We start from the raw sequence: 17323 nt of genomic DNA, 5'->3' as shown, positions 1-17323 counted from the left end.
AGCAAGAGGTGATCTGCTCTGGCTAAATGCAAACAAGCACAGAACGCCGTATGATCAAAGGTGTTCCCTATGTAATCTCGAAGAACAAGAAACTATAATTCATTTTATCGGTCGGTGCCCAATACTAAGGAATATACGGATTAAATATTTCAATATAATTGCATTGTCGCGAAGCGAAGTACTTAATATACTTAACGGTGGTGAAGCTTTTTGCTGGCTCAATTTATATAAATACTTAAAGGAAGCATTAAGTTACCGAAAATCTTTGATTGAAGAATTTAATTACTAATAAATATTGATATTAACAAGTATTTATAAATTAAGCACTCAATTTTCCAGCTCACGGTTTGAAGACAAAACAATCTGTATAAATCTTTATTATGTTTAGCAGAATACAAATGTAACAAATTGTAAACTTTATAACGATATTTGAAAAATAAAGAACATTGAATTGAATTGAAATTAGTTTGTGATGATTGTATTATTTCTAAGGTATCAAATCCCACCAAAAAGCGGCGCATCCATGGAGTAGGAGGAACACTATGTTGACAGCCAACCGTTAATTTATGATATGGGAAGAGAATTATTTTTGTTGCAATGGATAATCAAACAATTTTCGTAAACAATCTTCGATTGTTAAATTAAATATTATCCGTCAAACTTTTTGTTTATCAAATCAGCTGACTTCTTGCAAGTTTTTGCAAATTGTTGTTCGATAACATTCTGCAAATGTTTAGCTTCGAGAGAGTAAGGGTAAGTGAAGAGAAGTTACTGAGAACTTGCTGAACTTGCTGAGTACTTGCACGTACTTTTTACCTGCGAAGTTATCATACAGACCTAATATAATTTTTTGGTTTTCTTAGTTTCAATAAGTTTACTATCGAATCCCATATAGAGGATTGGGGTTATGGCCAGGAAAAACTATTTCTAAACCATTGTGCGCCGTTCTTATTTGTTTAAAAATAACTTTATATCCTCTAAATATGAAAATCTGTCAATGGTATTATCCCGCAGAATATTAATTTAACATTTTCAAGCGGCAAGGTTTATCACAGAATAACAATATGTCTAAGACATTTATGGTAATAAAAAATGGCATACTTTTGAGGTATTTATGTCTTCAAAAAGCCCGAATATTTGTTAATAGGGGGATGTGGTATGTATGTGTAAGTATGTATGTATGCGGAAAAGCTGGATTACAAGATACGCAGACCAAATTTTATCTTAAGTTACAGTCGAAGATGTTTGTAACCTAATTTTGTTCTCCACAAACAATGTTTACATATGTACCAACAACGGTCTGAAAGCCTGTTGAATTATTCACAAGCTTATGAAGAAATAAATACACCAACACCGCTAGGGACTACGGTTTTAATATTCAGCAATTGTATGTATATATGTATGTAGATACAAGGTATGTATTTCCTTTTAAAATTGTTTGAGAGTAAAAAGGAAAACTTTCTATAGAAATTTTCCAATATTATGAAAAATACATTCTTTGCCTCTTATTTCTGCTACAACGTTTCAGTGTATAAAATTTCTATTAACATGTCCTTGAAATGTTAAGGGAAATGGGGGGGGGAGTAGTATTACACTTTTTGCCTTTTTGTCAGAATAAAATTACAATTTAATGAGATTCTAACGCAATGAATAGACGATGGATAGGCGGAAGAAAACACAGCAAAAGAATCAACAAACAGACATAATTAAATTTTAAATATTCATGGTAAATTTATTGAAACATTTAGGGGGCGTCGCAGTTATGCAAAAGAGCGGCATTTTAACGTCACTTTCATCATGTCATCATTAAATGGATTTTTTTCTAATATTTATCCCGGAACGAAATGGCATCTGCATCGGTGAGATGATTTTTTTTGGGAGAAATGTGTATTTAAATTTATTTGAACATCAACGTCTGTCACCAAGGGACACAAGGAAATTGCTAGCCAACAATTTCTGAAGCTATATAGGGTCCCGAATGTGACCGATGATGATAGCATGCGCCGATCATTCCATATAGTAATAATGGTGTGAACATTATGAAATACGCCGCCTTTTTCACGCACAGTTTCATGTAAAAGATTAAAGGGCAAGTACTACCTAATTCAAATGCTGCCTAATTCATTTGAAATAGGTTGTACATGGCCTTTAGTATATTACATAAAACTGAGCGTGAAGAAGCGGCGTATTTCATTCTGTTCACACCTTAACAGATACTTTTGAAAAAGTCCTGAAAGAATCTGCTAAAAGGATCCAGCAGAAACAGTTGATGAGACTAAGTTATTGTCATGAATACCGGATATCGGATATTGAATTATCATTTAGGCCTTTATTTAAACTTTGGGGTGATCTCCTCATAGCTCTCAGAACTTCCTACCACATTTTTTCTGGTAGTGGTTGTTCGGAGTCTTTCGTTGCAAGCGTTGTTGTTTTTTTTTTTTTTAATACAAAATTGAATCAATAACTTTATATTAATTTGTTGCCCCAAATATTTCCATTTTGCCCAAATTAAGAATTTTGTGGGCTTCAGACAGCCAGACAGACCGTTAGTGTGTGTGTGGTGGGTGTCAGCTGTGTATGCAAAAACACACATTTTTAAAGCTCTTCTATTGGAACAGGTGGTTCCATGAAATGATTCTATTGTCGTTCAATTCCATTATGTTTGTGTACTTGGCCGTTATTGATTTTTATAGGCATAACCAACAGCTATAAAGAACATACATAAATGATAGAAAAAGAAAAACTAAATACATTATATAGGGATGACTGTTGTGGAAAAGCCCGAAGTGAGACAAATATTCTCAGCAGGGGCGACAAGACTAACAAAATAACGTGATGACCTTCGACGCACCGAACCTAAAAATCGAAGAGCTGTTGGTATCATCCCTAAGACAGCATTTTCCCCTTGCCACACTCAACATGGTTACAGGGAATCGCGTAGTACGACGGTTTTCCAGGAAAACATCGACCACTTGAAAGGACCATTATGACAATCTTAGATCTATCCAAGACGTATATCCTCGCATGCCACTCTTCAATACGGGATTGACCCGGAAACACATAACACGCGTATTCCGACCAACGGCTGTCACTCAGTGTACGTATGTTTGTATTTGTACCGTTTTCTGTGTTGAGAACAGCATACCCCAGAATGCCTGCTCCGGATTCTTTTGGTTTGTACTCGCTTTGTCACATCCGCATCTTCGGTGATATGCGATGTCGGAATGGTTGCATCTAAGGGGTTGTTCTGGATTTATCCATGTGACTTCTCTCGCAGTCCCCCAACAGCAGCCGCACAAGTAGCACTTAACACTAGGCGTTGTTGTTCCAATCCCTGCAAATGTATTCTTCATGCAATTTAATTTTAATTGAGGTGAGATCGAAGAAATAGTAGATTTCATGAGTCGGGGAATATCATGTGGTGTGGTGGTGCGGACAACCAAGCTCAGAAAAACTGCAGCTTACAGCGTTGTGATGGTTACAAAGTATAGAGAAGTGGTGGTGGGAGATTTGCTTTCCCATTGCACCAGTCTGTTCAATACAGACTTATCTCGCTTGAGCCTGGGTCTAATGACCCATACATGGAAAGTATGGGGGGTAGCAGTCAGGAGTGAAATTGCCGAGGTGGAGTTGCTTAACGTAAACATCCTGCCAAGAAATGGCTGTATCACAGACTACGAGCCTGACATTAGCCCGATTTTCGAAGGTCATAATCGTGTGGTCCTTGAGGAATATAATGAGCATCATGAGATATGGCATTCGGCCCTAGGAAACGACCAGAGCGGTATAGCGCTGGCTGAACAGCTTGATGTACGTTTTGCACGCCAGACATGACCATTATCTGGTCTGACAAATTACGTCACCTGGCAACCTGTAGTTTCTCTTGGATCAGACAATCTCCCCATAATTGGCTCATTGCAGAAGGCTCGATTTCATCACCTCTGAACGCCGCAAATTCGTCAATCATAAGAAAGCTGATTGCCCGGGTTTCAGAGAGTTCACCAATCGCCGCTTCAGAGAACTGCCCAAACCTTCTGATGTTCAGGTAGCGGAAAGGACGTTCCGAGACATCTTCACTGCTGCAGCCGCTCCCCATATCCCGGCTGGTCAAATACCCGAAGTAAGACCAAACTACCCAGCAGAGGCGACGGGATTACCAAATGAGCGTGATGAGCTTCGCCGAACCAACCCCAATGACACCAGAGTCAGGGAGATGACACTGGAAGTTAACAGGCTGGTCGGCGAGCATAAGCGGAACAAATGGTTAAATCATCTGCAGAGTTGCAACGTTGGAGCCGGTATAGGTGAATTGTGGGCAACGGTTAAGTCACTCTGGAAGAAAGGAAGATAGGACCTCAGTCACGTTTGGCGGCGTTACGTTGACTGACCCGAAGAGGTGCGCAAGTAATTTCAATCGACAGTTTGTCGAGCACCCCGAGGGTGGCAGGGCGAAGAGAAGAGTATTACGTCGCATCAGATCTCTTCCTGCCGAGGATGAACCACCACAATTTACAATGGATGATGTTGCCAATGCCATCAGAAACGCTAAATCATCCAAAGCGTTGGGCCCTGATGGAATCTCCATGGTAATGCTGAAGCAGCTGGATGAGCCGAGAGTGGAGTATCTCACTAAAGTTCTCAACTTGTCGCTATCCACCCTCATTGTTCCCGAAGTCTGGAAAATGGGCAGGGTGGTCCCTCTACGGAAGCCCGGCAAGGATTCCAGCAAAAGTGAATCGTACAGGCCGATTTCGCTTTTGTCGCCCGTAGCAAAGACCCTTGAGGCCTTAGTCCTCCCCAGTAGCAGAAATAGCTATAAAGTTACCGATCATCAGCATGGATTCCGTAAGCAGCACAGCACGACAACTGCGCTGCACGCCATTACCACACATATTTGTCAAGAACTCAATCAGAGACGGCCGTGCGATAGAACAGTGATGGTGGCGCTTGACTTATCAAAAGCCTTTGATACAGTCAGGCACTCCACGCTGTTTGAGGACATTGAGCAGACAACCCTCCGGTCAAGCTTGAAACGTTGGATAGTCAATTATATGTGTGGACGCCAGTGGTACGTGGAATTCAGGAACAAGAAGTCCAAACCCCGTAGAGCAGCGTCGCCCATAATATTTCCATCAATACTACAGCATATCGCTCATTTACTCAAAGAGTGACACATCTCAAAAAATCTAGTTTCGAGAAAAACGCACTTTAAGTTGATGATTGAAATTTGACCTTCCAACTTAAAAAGACTATTACACTAAAAATAAAATGTCTACTTTGACCATATTTTACAAACAGCTAGCCAGATATCAGTGCTAAATTTCTGTGCAAGATCAAGCACGATTTGAAGTGTTTTAGTGCTTCATAACATCAAAAAACTTTTTTGTTGAACTATGCCAAACCCGCAGTAAATGAGCTGTAACACAATGAGTTTTAAAGATATCAACATGCAAATTTGACACAAGATAAAGTAGAAGTCGTAGAAAAAATAGAAATTGCTAACTCAGAAAACGCATTTTTTGAGTTATGCCACTCTTTGAGTAAATTAGCGATATGTGTATGCATGGGTGAAAAAAACAACAACCAGATGATATTCATCGTTTGTTTATTTACACGTACACTGTACGTGAGAGAGAGAAGCAAATGCAAAAACAACTCAGTGGGCGCCCTCACTATACTTCTTTGCAAAGACAGCGCGTCCCTGCCGTAGAGTGAAACAGGGAGTCCCGCAATGTGGGGTAATATCTCCGAAACTGTTTAACCTCTATCTCTCCTGTATTTCGCCCCCTCCAGACGGCATCGAGATCGTAACGTATGCGGATGATTGCACGATTCTGGCGTCGGGTGCCTTTCCTGATGACATCTGTGAGAGATTGAACAACCGATCTTACCACCTTTTTCCATTCGAGGAATATGCAGATTTCCGGCACAAAATCTACAGCCACTCTGTTCACCACATGGACAGCGCAGTTTGGACGTGAGTTGAATATCGTGGTCGACGGTAGCAGAATTCCGACCACAAACTGCCCTAAAATTTTAGGGATCACATTCGACACTACATTCACGTCGTGCGCACACGCCACAGCTATCTGCGAAAAGCTGAAAAGTAGGAACAAGGTCCTCAAGTCCCTAGCCGGCAGCACTTGGGGTGCAGATAAAGAAACCTTGTTGACCACATATAACGCGATAGGTCGGTCTGTGGTAAGCTATGCGGCCCCAGTCTGTTCCCCGAGATTATGTGATACGAATTGGAAAAAGATTCAAACTTGCCTGAATGCCGTCCTGAGAACAGCAACAGGGTGCCTCCTCAAATCTTCAGTGGACCATCTACATGAGGAGGCAAAGATTCTTCCGGTAAAGCAACACAATGAGATGCTTTCGTTGCAGTACCTGCTTTGATGTTACCGTGTGAGCCATCCCAATCACCATCTTGTGGGTAGGCAGATCAGGAAGGATATCCATGCTCTAGAGGGAGAGGTCCAACGATACAGGAGAAAACCCCTAGATCAACAAGCATATCAAGCAGGTTTGAATAGCATTCACACGGACGCAGTTGCCAAGCCCTTAAGCAATTATAATGTGAATAAAGTACTCGGAGTACATCCCCCATCTATCGCAGCTGAGGAGCGTTAGCTGCCACGACAAACCAGAGTAGATTTGGCTCAACTACGCTCGGGATATTGCAGTCGCCTAAATTCGTATTGGGCGGAAATCGATCGAGCCGTGAAAGACATATGCCCAGTATGCGGCATGGGCCCGCACGACACAGAACACATTTTCAACTGCTCCGCCAAACCTACCCATCTAACTCCAGTGGATCTGTGGCTACATCCCATCGAAGCAGCCATTTTTCTGGAACTGGAGATAGACCCAGAGCCAGATTGAACATACAAACATAATAAAAAACACTGTTACAACAACAATAACAGCGCTGTACCCCACCTCCACACATCTTAGTCGAGGACTCAAGCAGAGCAAGCGATGTGATGGAACAGTGTTGGTAAACAACTGTCGTGTGAATGCGGCCCTCGAAGTACATCCATCATCTATCGAAGATGAGGAGCGCCAGTAGCCACGACAAAATAGAGTAGTTTTTCCCTAACTTCGCTCGGGATGGTGCAGTCGTCTAAATTCCAACAGGGCAAGGATTCATCACACCTTGCAATACATCTGCCCGACGAGCTGAACAGGCCCACACGACATACGACACTTGTTAAACAGTCCTGCCAAAACTACTTTCACATTCTTAAATCTTTTCACATTCCTAAATCTGGAGATAAAGCCTGCCACGGATTAATCAATCCCGAAATCTTGTCACGAAGACAAGCCAAGGCAAGGGTACAAGCACAATTTCACAGAGAACCCTTTGAGAATTAAAAATCTCTGAACCTTTCCATTTGGAATGTTCGTGTGATACATATTACCTGCAAATATCCTACATCACTTTTGTGCCTTTTGCTGATTTTTATTCATCTGCATTTTTTTTTTTTGTAAAATCTCAAATTGTCAACCCTACCCTTACTACCCAGCTGTATAAGTTTATTATGAATAACAAATGGATATTTTTATAACATGTTGCTTTTAAACAACAAAAACACTGGAAAGAGAGCAAAAACGAGTGGTGATGAGAAATAGTTATGCGTGCCAAATGCTCTGGATAAATGTTTTGTAGCATTTTGTTGCTATAGATTGGCGTCACACGGACGTGACTATGAAAACCCATTAAGCAGACGACGACAGCAGCGTAAAATCGTCGGTATAACTGACATACCAATATTAAAACACCACCTCCTACTATATAGTAGGGAGGAAGTTTACACACACACACAAAAGCGGGTGGATAGTGCGAATACCTACCCACCCACCTACACATGAGGGAAATGCAATGCAATAGCAGCACTCAAGGCTTTTAGACAAATGACAACATTGGTAAAGTAGAAACAATCTTATGGTTGATTGAAAATAGTTTTAGCATACATGCGTTTTAACAACATACGGGTTAGATAGCGATAATTTTGGACTATGTATGAATTTGGAAATGTATAAAGAAACGTTTTAATGTTGCCGAGCAGGTGGTCTGGAGATAATGGGGATTATACTGAATGAAAAATTCCCATGAGTTTCTCACTTTCTACTATGTATTTTAAGTTGAAACGAGAGAGAGACAAAACTAACGGGGGGTTTTTAATCAGGATAACCCCCAACCTATTTTAGAGTTGTCAAACCATTGGTGGAAAACATTCACATTTCTATTATAGATTCTCGCAAGAATTTTACTTCCCTAACCAACTGTTTTTTAGATTCACTATGCCTTTTTTTCCACTTCATTTCCATTCTTCTCATTTCACTCTTTTCTTATTCTGCATAAATTAGATAAATAAAACCGAAATCTTCAAATAAAAGTGAAATGAATTTCATTATCAACGTTAGGTATAAAGAAATTAACGAAATGGGGGAAGGAAACAAAAACAACAGCGTTATAAAAGTTATTCACTTAACGTTATAAAGCTATCTTGCTGTCTGTGTGTCTTCCATATGAAAAATATTAGCAATACTTTTTGATATCTACATTTTCAAATGTATGACTCAGTTTTTTGATAAAACGTCAAACAACGACACATGCGACTCATTTAAAATAATTTTAAATCCAATGAAAAGAGCAACTTAAATTTGTTATCATTGTAAACAATGCTATTGTTGTTGCTGCTGTTGGTGTTAGCAAAACTTTGACAATTTACATATTAGTTCAATGGATCAATGACTGTATAATGTACTTCTAATTATAAAGTTGATTTAACCCATAGATTGGCGATGTGATGCAAATGGTAGCTTCTTCGACACATTTGTCAACCTTTAACCTGAAGGAATGGAACGACATAGTCTGTTTTGGAATTGCGCCCAACAGTCATTTCAGTTGGTCATCGTATCATTTAGAGTTTATGGACCATTATATCAGGAAGCATAGACTTGCCCACGAAAAAACATAATATCGCTGTAAACGGCACCACAAGTAGTACCTTCGGTAAAATTTTCCAAAGGATCCTCGAACAGACCTTAAACAGAATTTAAACAAAAATGTAGAACTTTTGTGAGGAGGTACATTAAGGAGTTGACCGATATGACCCATTTTTGAACTTAAACTATGTTTGGACAAAATATTATGAGAATTTGGACCAAATCGGTTGATCCGTTTATGTGATATCGCTCGTACCATGTTAGCGAATATTTTCGAAATTTGTAGAAATATTACGATATGCTAAGTTTGGAACAACCCAGTATACATTTGGAAATTTTCGTGAGCACCAACCACTAAATATGGTGGCCGTAGTAATTTTTAGAGCTTTTGGTCCATTTTCTCAGGAAGTATAAACTTGCCCCTTAAGAAACTTGTACCGTCGTAAAGGGGGCCTCGAAAACAAGTTGTTGCAAAAAATCAAACCGTTTCGAGAGCAGGTTTTAAACTGTACTTTTCCGAAATGTTGTGTGGGTGGTACCCGAAGTATGGTACCGATATAGACCATATTCGAAAGTATGAACTAAATCGGCTTAGCGAAAAGTTTTGAACTTTTGTGGGGGAGGTACCCGAAGGTGTGGACGGATATTACCCATCTACGAACATAAACTAAGTGTGGACAAAATATTGCCAAAGCCAAAATTTGGACTGAATCGGTTAATCCGTTCAAGAGCTAGCCAGCCAGACAGGCGGGTGCATGGATATTGCTAAATCGACGCCAAAATGTCTGAAGAGGATTTCGTCCAAACATACTTGGGGTCTAAAACCATTATTTCAATGGTGAGCGTATAATTATTAGTCGGGTGCCACCGTGATGCAGTGGTATGCACACCCGCGTTGCACTCAGAAGGTCTGCGGTTCGATTCCCAGGCCAGGCAAAATAAAAATTTTCAACTGTTGCAAAATACCCCTCAGTAATGTTGGCGACATTTCCTAAGTATTTCAGCCATGTAAAACTTCTCTACAAGTGGTCTCTTAGGACACGCCATTCGGACTCGGTGATAAACAGTAGGTCCCATATCATTGAGCTAATGTAAATCGGGGTGCACTTATCGATGTGAGAGAAGTCTCCCACGTCCCTTATGGGATGTTTGTGGAACAAGATATACACTCCGCCTGTAACTTAAACTGAAGAAGCACACAAAATAAAGGCTAGTTTCCCAAACTCCTGACGTCTAAAAATATGTGAAAACTGGGAATAATAGAAAACCTTTGATTTAAGGTTGTTCGAGAACGGACATTCTCGGGACCACATTTTCGTATGAGGCAGACCTTCGGTCAGAAATTGAGACTTCAATCTATGAACGGATCGAGTATCGACTCCACAACGAAAATCCTTTATCCAAAAATTATTTATTTAGAGGCTTTTCATAATTTTGTGAACGTTTTTCGGAAAATTAGAGACTTTCTCTTGACAATTGCAGACGTTCCGAATAAAAATGGACCTTGCAATTAAATTTCATATTCAATTTTCCAGTCCATAGATATATCAAAATACCGCGATTCAGCTGATTCGTTTGAAGATTCGATTAATTGGAGCCACACGAAAATAATTTCCATATTACAGCTGTTGGAAAACATGACTAAAGCCTTCAAACTGGGTAAAATCGGTAGGTAACGTTATATGAGGAGTTATACCAAAAACTGACCTATTATTGGCTAGATCGGATTGAAAAACCCTCAAAATTCTTGAGCTCCGCAATTACCGGTATGTTAATGCTTTCCTATTGCACCAGTCTGTTCAATACAGACCTATCTCGCTTCAGCCTGACTTTAATGACCCGTACATGGAATACATGGGGTTAGCAGTTACGTGTGGAACTGTCGAGGTAGAATTGCTTTACGTATACATCGCCCAAAAAAATAGCTGTACTCCAGGTTATAGACCCAAAATTAGCCCACTTTTGGTAGGTCATAACCGGTCATGAGTTGTGGCAAACATGGAACATAGGATAGGAAGATAGGACCTCAGTCACATTTGGCGATGTTACGCTGAGTGATCCGAATAGGTGTACAAGTTATTTCAGTCGACAGTTTGTCGAGCACCCCGGGAGTGAGATGACGAAGTAACAAGTGCTACGTTTCATTAGATATTTTCCTGCCGAGGATGAACCACACTAATTTACAATGGATGATGTTGCGAATGTCATCAGTTACGCTAAACCATCCAAAGCGTTGGGCCCCGATGGAATCTCCATGGTAATGTTGAAACAGACGGTCCTGGTACTAAAGCCAGACACCGAAACCAGCAATGGTGAATCGTACAGACCGGTTTCGCTTTTGTCGCTCGTAGCAAAGACCTTTGAGGCTTTAGTCCTCCCCAGCGCTAGAAATAGCTATCCAGTTGCCGATTGCATCAACATGGGTTCCGTAAGCCGCATAGCACAATAAGAGAGCTGCACACAAGCCGTGTGATAGAACCATGATGGTGGCACTTACTCATTATATTGACCCTCTCTATTGCAGCTGAGGAGTTTCAGCTGCCACGACAAACCAAAATAGTTTTGGCTCACCTACTCTCGGGATGGTGCAGTTGTCTGAATTCACATAGGGCAAGGATCGATGACACAGTGCAAAACATCTGACCAGCATGCGGCACAGGCCCGCACCACTCACTGCACCTTTTCACCCGCCCTGCCAAACCTACTCAACTATCTTCAGTAGATTTGTGGCTAAATCCCGTCGAAGCAGCCAAATTCGTGGAAATGTAGATAGACCCAGAGCCAGATTGAGCAGAAAATGAGATTTGATATCGAGAGATGATATGGTGTACAAGGTTATTAGATATATCTTATCAAGAGATTATAATGTATAGAAGGTATGTGTCTCAAAGCGTATATAAACACTAGGCCGGGGCGATTTGAAAACCTTAATGGGCCCTTCGCGTTTCTGATTTCTGGGATTGAACTGAGCAAAAAAGTCTTCTGGACCATATGTCTACGATGAAAATCGAGCCTCCCGATTTTGACTTTAAGTTTTTTATTTACGTTTTTTTGACATCTTGGCATATAACAGCCAAACCATTGAGATTTTCGAGCCAATACAAATACAAAAATTGTAGCCAAGACAGTAATTAAGAACTCTCTAATACATCGCAAAAGCATTGGAACGCCTTTTCAGGCAGTTTTGGTTTTGAGAAAGTGCAAACTTTTCGGAAAATGTCGGGTGCCACCGTGGTGCAGTGGTATGCACACCCGCCTTGCACTTAGAAGGTCTGCGGTTCGATTCCCAGGCCAGGCAACATCAAAATTTTCAACAGTGGCAAAATATCCCTCAGTAAGTTTGGCAACATTTCCTGAGTAAAACTTCTCTACAAGTGGTGTCTTAGGGCACGCCGTTCGGACTCGGCGATAAACAGTAGTTACCATATCATTGATCTTATATGAATCGGGGTGCCCTAATTGAACAATGGAACAATTATTATTATATAATTATTAGTCTGCTTTGCTGCCAGAGATATACCCTCTGCCTGTAACGTAGACAGAAGAAGCACCCACAATAAAGGCTGGTTTCCCAAACTCCTGGCGTCTGAAAATATGCGAAAACTGATTTAAAGTTTTTCGACTATTCCCAGTTTTCATGATTTTGCGTAGATATTGTTCGAGAACGGACATTTCCGGGACCACATTTTCGTTTTGGGCATATGGATCATTTTCGAAGTTAGACTAAGAAATATTAGACTGTACAAAATTTGGGTCAAGTCGATTGATCCGTTCAATAGTTATCGAGTTCACCAGCCAGTTAGAACGCGTTCCCACGGCAAATGGACCCGGGTTCCACTCGGCCAGAGATTGTCTTCTCAGTGACAGCTGTATCAAACGGATGTTTTATTTTTGTGATCGGTTTGTCACAACCGCATCTTCACCCATATATAAAATTCGGTGAGATGCAATAGATGTCAGGAGTGGGTGCATCTAAGGGGTTGCTCTGGACTTGTACATATTAGGGACCACGACAGAGCTATGCTGCTGCATGTACACAGCCCCATTGAGTTGTCATTGTCAGATTTCGAAATTCCCCGCAGTCCCCCAACTTAACACCGGCTGTTGTTCTTCCAATCCGAGTCATGAGTCTGAAGAATATCAAGGTCGCGGCGGTGCAGGAAACCAAGCTCAGCAACAATTGTAGCTTACAGCGTTGTGATGGTTACAACGTACTGACGAAGGATTTCACCAGAATTGGATGTGGAGGGTTAACTTTCCTATTGCACTAGTCTGTACAATACAGACCTATCTCGCTTGAGCCTGACCCTAATGACCCGTACATGGAAAGTATGGGGTTACCAGTCAGGTGTGGAACAGCCGATGTAGAGTAGCTGAACGTATACATGCCGCCAATAAATAGCCGAACTTCAGGTTAAAGCCTAACATTAGACCGCTTTTGGTAGGCCATAAATGAGTTGTGGCTTTCGGTCCTCGGAAACGAACATAGGGGTACAGCGCTGAGCAGATTGATAGGTCTACGTTTAGCACGGTCAATGAGGGCGGCCCTACCAACATTTCCGGAAAGTGTCACAGATAGTCAGGCATACCCATTGTGTCAGACATAGACGCCGTTTCTCTTGGACCAGGCCATCTCCCCATAATTGTCTCCATCAACAGACCGTCCGATTTCATTACCTATGTACGCCGCACTTTCAACAATCATGGGAATGCTAATTGGCCGAGTTTCAGAGAGTTCACTAATCACCACTTCAGAAATCTGTCCAAATCTTCTGATGATCGGGTAGCAGGAACGACGTTCCGAGACATCATCACTGCTGCGCCCGCTGCCTTATACCTGCTGGTCGAATACCAGAAACTTTCAGACAGAGGCGACGGGATTAGCAAATGAGCGTGATGAGCTTCGCCGAACCAACCCCAATGATCCCAGAGTCATCGAGCTGACACTGGAAGTTAACAGGTTGGTCGCGAGCATAAGCGGAAGAAGTGGTTAAATCATCTGAAGAGTTGCTACATTGGAGGCGGAATAATTGAATTGTATGAAGATAGGATCTCAGTCAAGTTTGGCGACGTTAGGCTGACTGATCCGAAGTGTAGTGCAAGTTATTTCAATCGACGTTTGTCGAGTACCCCAGGGCACATAGAAGAGTAATACGTCGCATTAGATCTCTTCTTGCCGGGGATGAACCACCACAATCTACAATTTATGATGTTGCAAATGTCATCAGGAACGCTAAATCTCCCAAATCGTTGGGCGCTGATGGAATATCCACGGTAAGGTTGACACAGCTGGATGTGCCGCGAGTCGAGTATCTCACTAAAGTTCTCAACTTGTCGATATCCAAGCGCATGATGCCCGAAGTCTGGAAAATGGACAGGGTGGTCCCGCTACTGAAACCAGGCAAAGATGTCAGCAAAAATGAATTGTACAGACCGATTTCGCTTTTGTCGCCTGTTTCAATGGCCCTTCAGGTTTTTGTCCTTTCCAGCGCCAGAAATAGGTATCTAGTTGGCGATCACCAGCATGGTTTCCGTAAGCAGCACAACACGATAACAGCGCTACACGCAATCTCCACAAATATTTTTTCACGCGAGGATTATGAAAATGTCCACCTCTAAATCTACGGCCACTTTGTTCACCACATGGACGTCAGAGGTTAGTACTAAGTTGTATGTCATGGTCGACGGCAGCAAAATTCTGACCACAAACTACCCCAAAGCCTATGTAAACACCCATACACTACCTTTATTGAGTAAGGGCCAATATTACATGTGTTCTTTTACTATCTGAGGGATTTGGAAATGCAAAATAAACTAATTTGGAGGAATTAAAAATATAATTTTCACATTGAAAGTTAATGGGAATAAGCTCCTCATTGAAATTCAATCATCACATTTAACTTTAGCTTAATCGGAACGCTATACATCTGTTCGGTAAATCCAAACTATAACAAAAGAAAACTTATAATAATGGGGGTATGACATTAAATTATGTCAAACCCAAATGTCACTTAAGTGGAGTCCCCAACAATACAGAATTGAGGTCGACAATACGCTCCGATTTCACAATTATTTTAGAACGTTCAGTGGCACTATTGAACCCTGTTATTGAAAATCGGGACACTTCTTTGTCTACATACACGTAGAAACGACTTCTTCCTTTATGCTAGTATTTCGAAATTCCCTCCCCAGATAACGATATTTGATGATTTCATCACATACATATTATTGTTGGTGCATTTGGTTGGTGCAAAGAAAATTCGGTATCACTTTTTGACTAATCAAAAGTTGTCTCGCATTTCAAAATATTTATGGCTTGGGCAAATGCAAAAAAATCCAATTAAAATTGTTCAAAATAAGAAGAGTTCAATTACCTTCTAAAATAGACGGCTTATCAAGTGTTGGCGTTCCGCCGCCTCCTCCTTTGTTTGGATGATCCATTCGTTTTGTTGAGGTTCGTGTTCTCTTCCACTTCTCCACTGTTCTTGTTCTTGGAACTGATTAGTACTTGAATATTTGAAAATTGACACGAAAAATCAAACTGAAAATATGTATTTAAAGGCGTTAACTTTTTTTATGATTTCACAATTATCACTTCTTTTGTTCACTTTTCAATGGATTTTAATTGCCTTTTTGACCGACCGAAAGAGCAAATGAAAAAGCCAGCCTGCATATAAAAATGACAAAACACGTATAACAAATAATAGGTTGAGAATGGTGGGGTCGTCTTCACCGCGTCTCCACCAATGCAAATCTCTAAGCTAGCAAATGTACCACGTAATTAAACAAGAAAAAACACTTTAGATAAATTTTGTTGTACAAATGACAACTGGGCCACAATATAAAGTGCCCTTATTTTTTGCTTCATGGAATACTTTTAATTACAACGCACTTTCCTGTACAGCGACTTTCTTAATTTCACTTTATTGTAACAATGAATTTTCCTATGTAGTTATTTTTCACGATTTTCTCCGTTCTTACACGTAAACTGTGCAAAGTTCTCTAATCAACTGGTTTTATTTTTGTTTTCCCCAATGCAGAGAGCGACAACTGTGAGAACATGCCAAAGACGCACAAAATGAAAACAACACTCAATCAAATGGAATATTCTGGTATTTATTGTTTTCCAAAACAATTTTTAAATGACTCTATTTGTCTTGTTTTTAAATCTTGTTTATTCACTTTTATACATATTTTTATACCTATAAACAAATAAAATGTTATTAATTAATTAATGTGAACTTCAGTTTGCCTTTGCCAATAAGAAAAAAACACCAAATAAGAAATGTCATCAATTAATAGTCAACACATTTGACAGGACCATGAATCAGCTGATTCGTAATTATTGTGTTGGTGAGAGTTATGACTGTTATTCATTAACGTATCGTAATGTAATTACGTACGTAACTTATTAAAAAATAAAAATAAAATAAAATTAAGTAAAAATAATCAAAAATGAAGTAATTTTCTTAATTCTAAGAACTATCACGGGAATGACTTCCAGGAAGTGACCCCGGTGTGGTTTGTTGCTTCATAAATGAGGGAAAATATACAAAAATACTGTTTCTTAATTCTAAGAACTATCGCGGGAATAACTTCCAGGAAGTGACCCCGGTGTGGTTTGTTTCTTCACAAATGAGGTAAAATATACAAAAATACTGTTTGATTTCCCGAAAAAATTGTACGTGTGAAAACGGACTAATGGCCCCGTCATATAAGGTGTGAACAGAATGAAATACGCCGCTTTTTCCACGCTCAGTTTCATGTCAAAGATTAAAGGCCAAGTGCTATCTAATTAATTTGTCTTTTACATGAAACTGAGCGTGATAAAGCGGCGTATTTCATTGTGTTTCTACCTATACGGTCGGTTGTGCGTCGACCACGCATGAAAAAAGTGTAAGTGATGCCAAGTTTGTTATTGTGGTTGTTGTAACGCGACACTCAACCGATCGTATGTGTAGAGCCCTTTATTTTCTCACGTCTACAAAACCGAAAAGCCGCGAAATTTCTATTTTTAATGAAATGTTAGGTTATGGGTTTTTAATCCGATAATATCGATAGACAAACCAATCTATCGATATTGAGTTTTTAAAAAATAATCGATATTATCGATAGTGAAATCGATTTTTTGCCAGCTCTAGCAACAACCACATAAAATGTGTAATGCCATGTTCATACCGGCATTTGAATCACGTCGTTCGTTCTCATAATTACGTACACGAATTTACCCGTTCATTCTAAATTTGTACGCGAATTTGAAACGATGGACAAGAAATGTAACTGCAATGCATGGTAGAATAAGAAAAGGTAGCAGCAATACACAGCTGACTGAACTGGGTTGTAACGTTAGTGTCAAATTTCATATGAC

The 17323-nt window shown here is 40.3% G+C and overlaps 1 protein-coding gene across 9 annotated transcripts in view; it reads right to left on the bottom strand.

Moving 5' to 3' along the window:
- The window catches only part of c11.1 (maestro heat like repeat family protein c11.1), a 73775-nt gene extending 57501 nt beyond the window's left edge, over positions 1–16274 (bottom strand). Inside the window, exons 1-3 of one of the 9 annotated variants that reach the window (XM_073977580.1) lie at positions 16158–16241; positions 15598–15622; positions 15330–15496 (exon numbers count right to left, since the gene is read on the bottom strand). In XM_073977580.1, coding sequence (XP_073833681.1) covers positions 15330–15396 — 67 coding nt within the window. In that variant the 5' untranslated portion in view covers positions 15397–15496; positions 15598–15622; positions 16158–16241. Of the gene's footprint in view, positions 1–15329 lie in introns of all 9 variants that reach the window. The other 8 variants (XM_073977573.1, XM_073977579.1, XM_073977578.1 and 5 more) reach the window with 8 other exon arrangements.
- Positions 16275–17323: the final 1049 nt, after the last annotated feature.

The sequence above is a fragment of the Musca autumnalis genome, unplaced genomic scaffold (assembly GCF_047663935.1).
Source record: "Musca autumnalis isolate F117 unplaced genomic scaffold, ASM4766393v1 scaffold_3, whole genome shotgun sequence".
Classification (NCBI taxonomy): Eukaryota; Metazoa; Arthropoda; class Insecta; order Diptera; family Muscidae; genus Musca; species Musca autumnalis.
The sequence above is the reverse complement of the archived record's forward strand: the minus strand, read 5'-3'. Positions and strand labels throughout refer to the sequence as shown.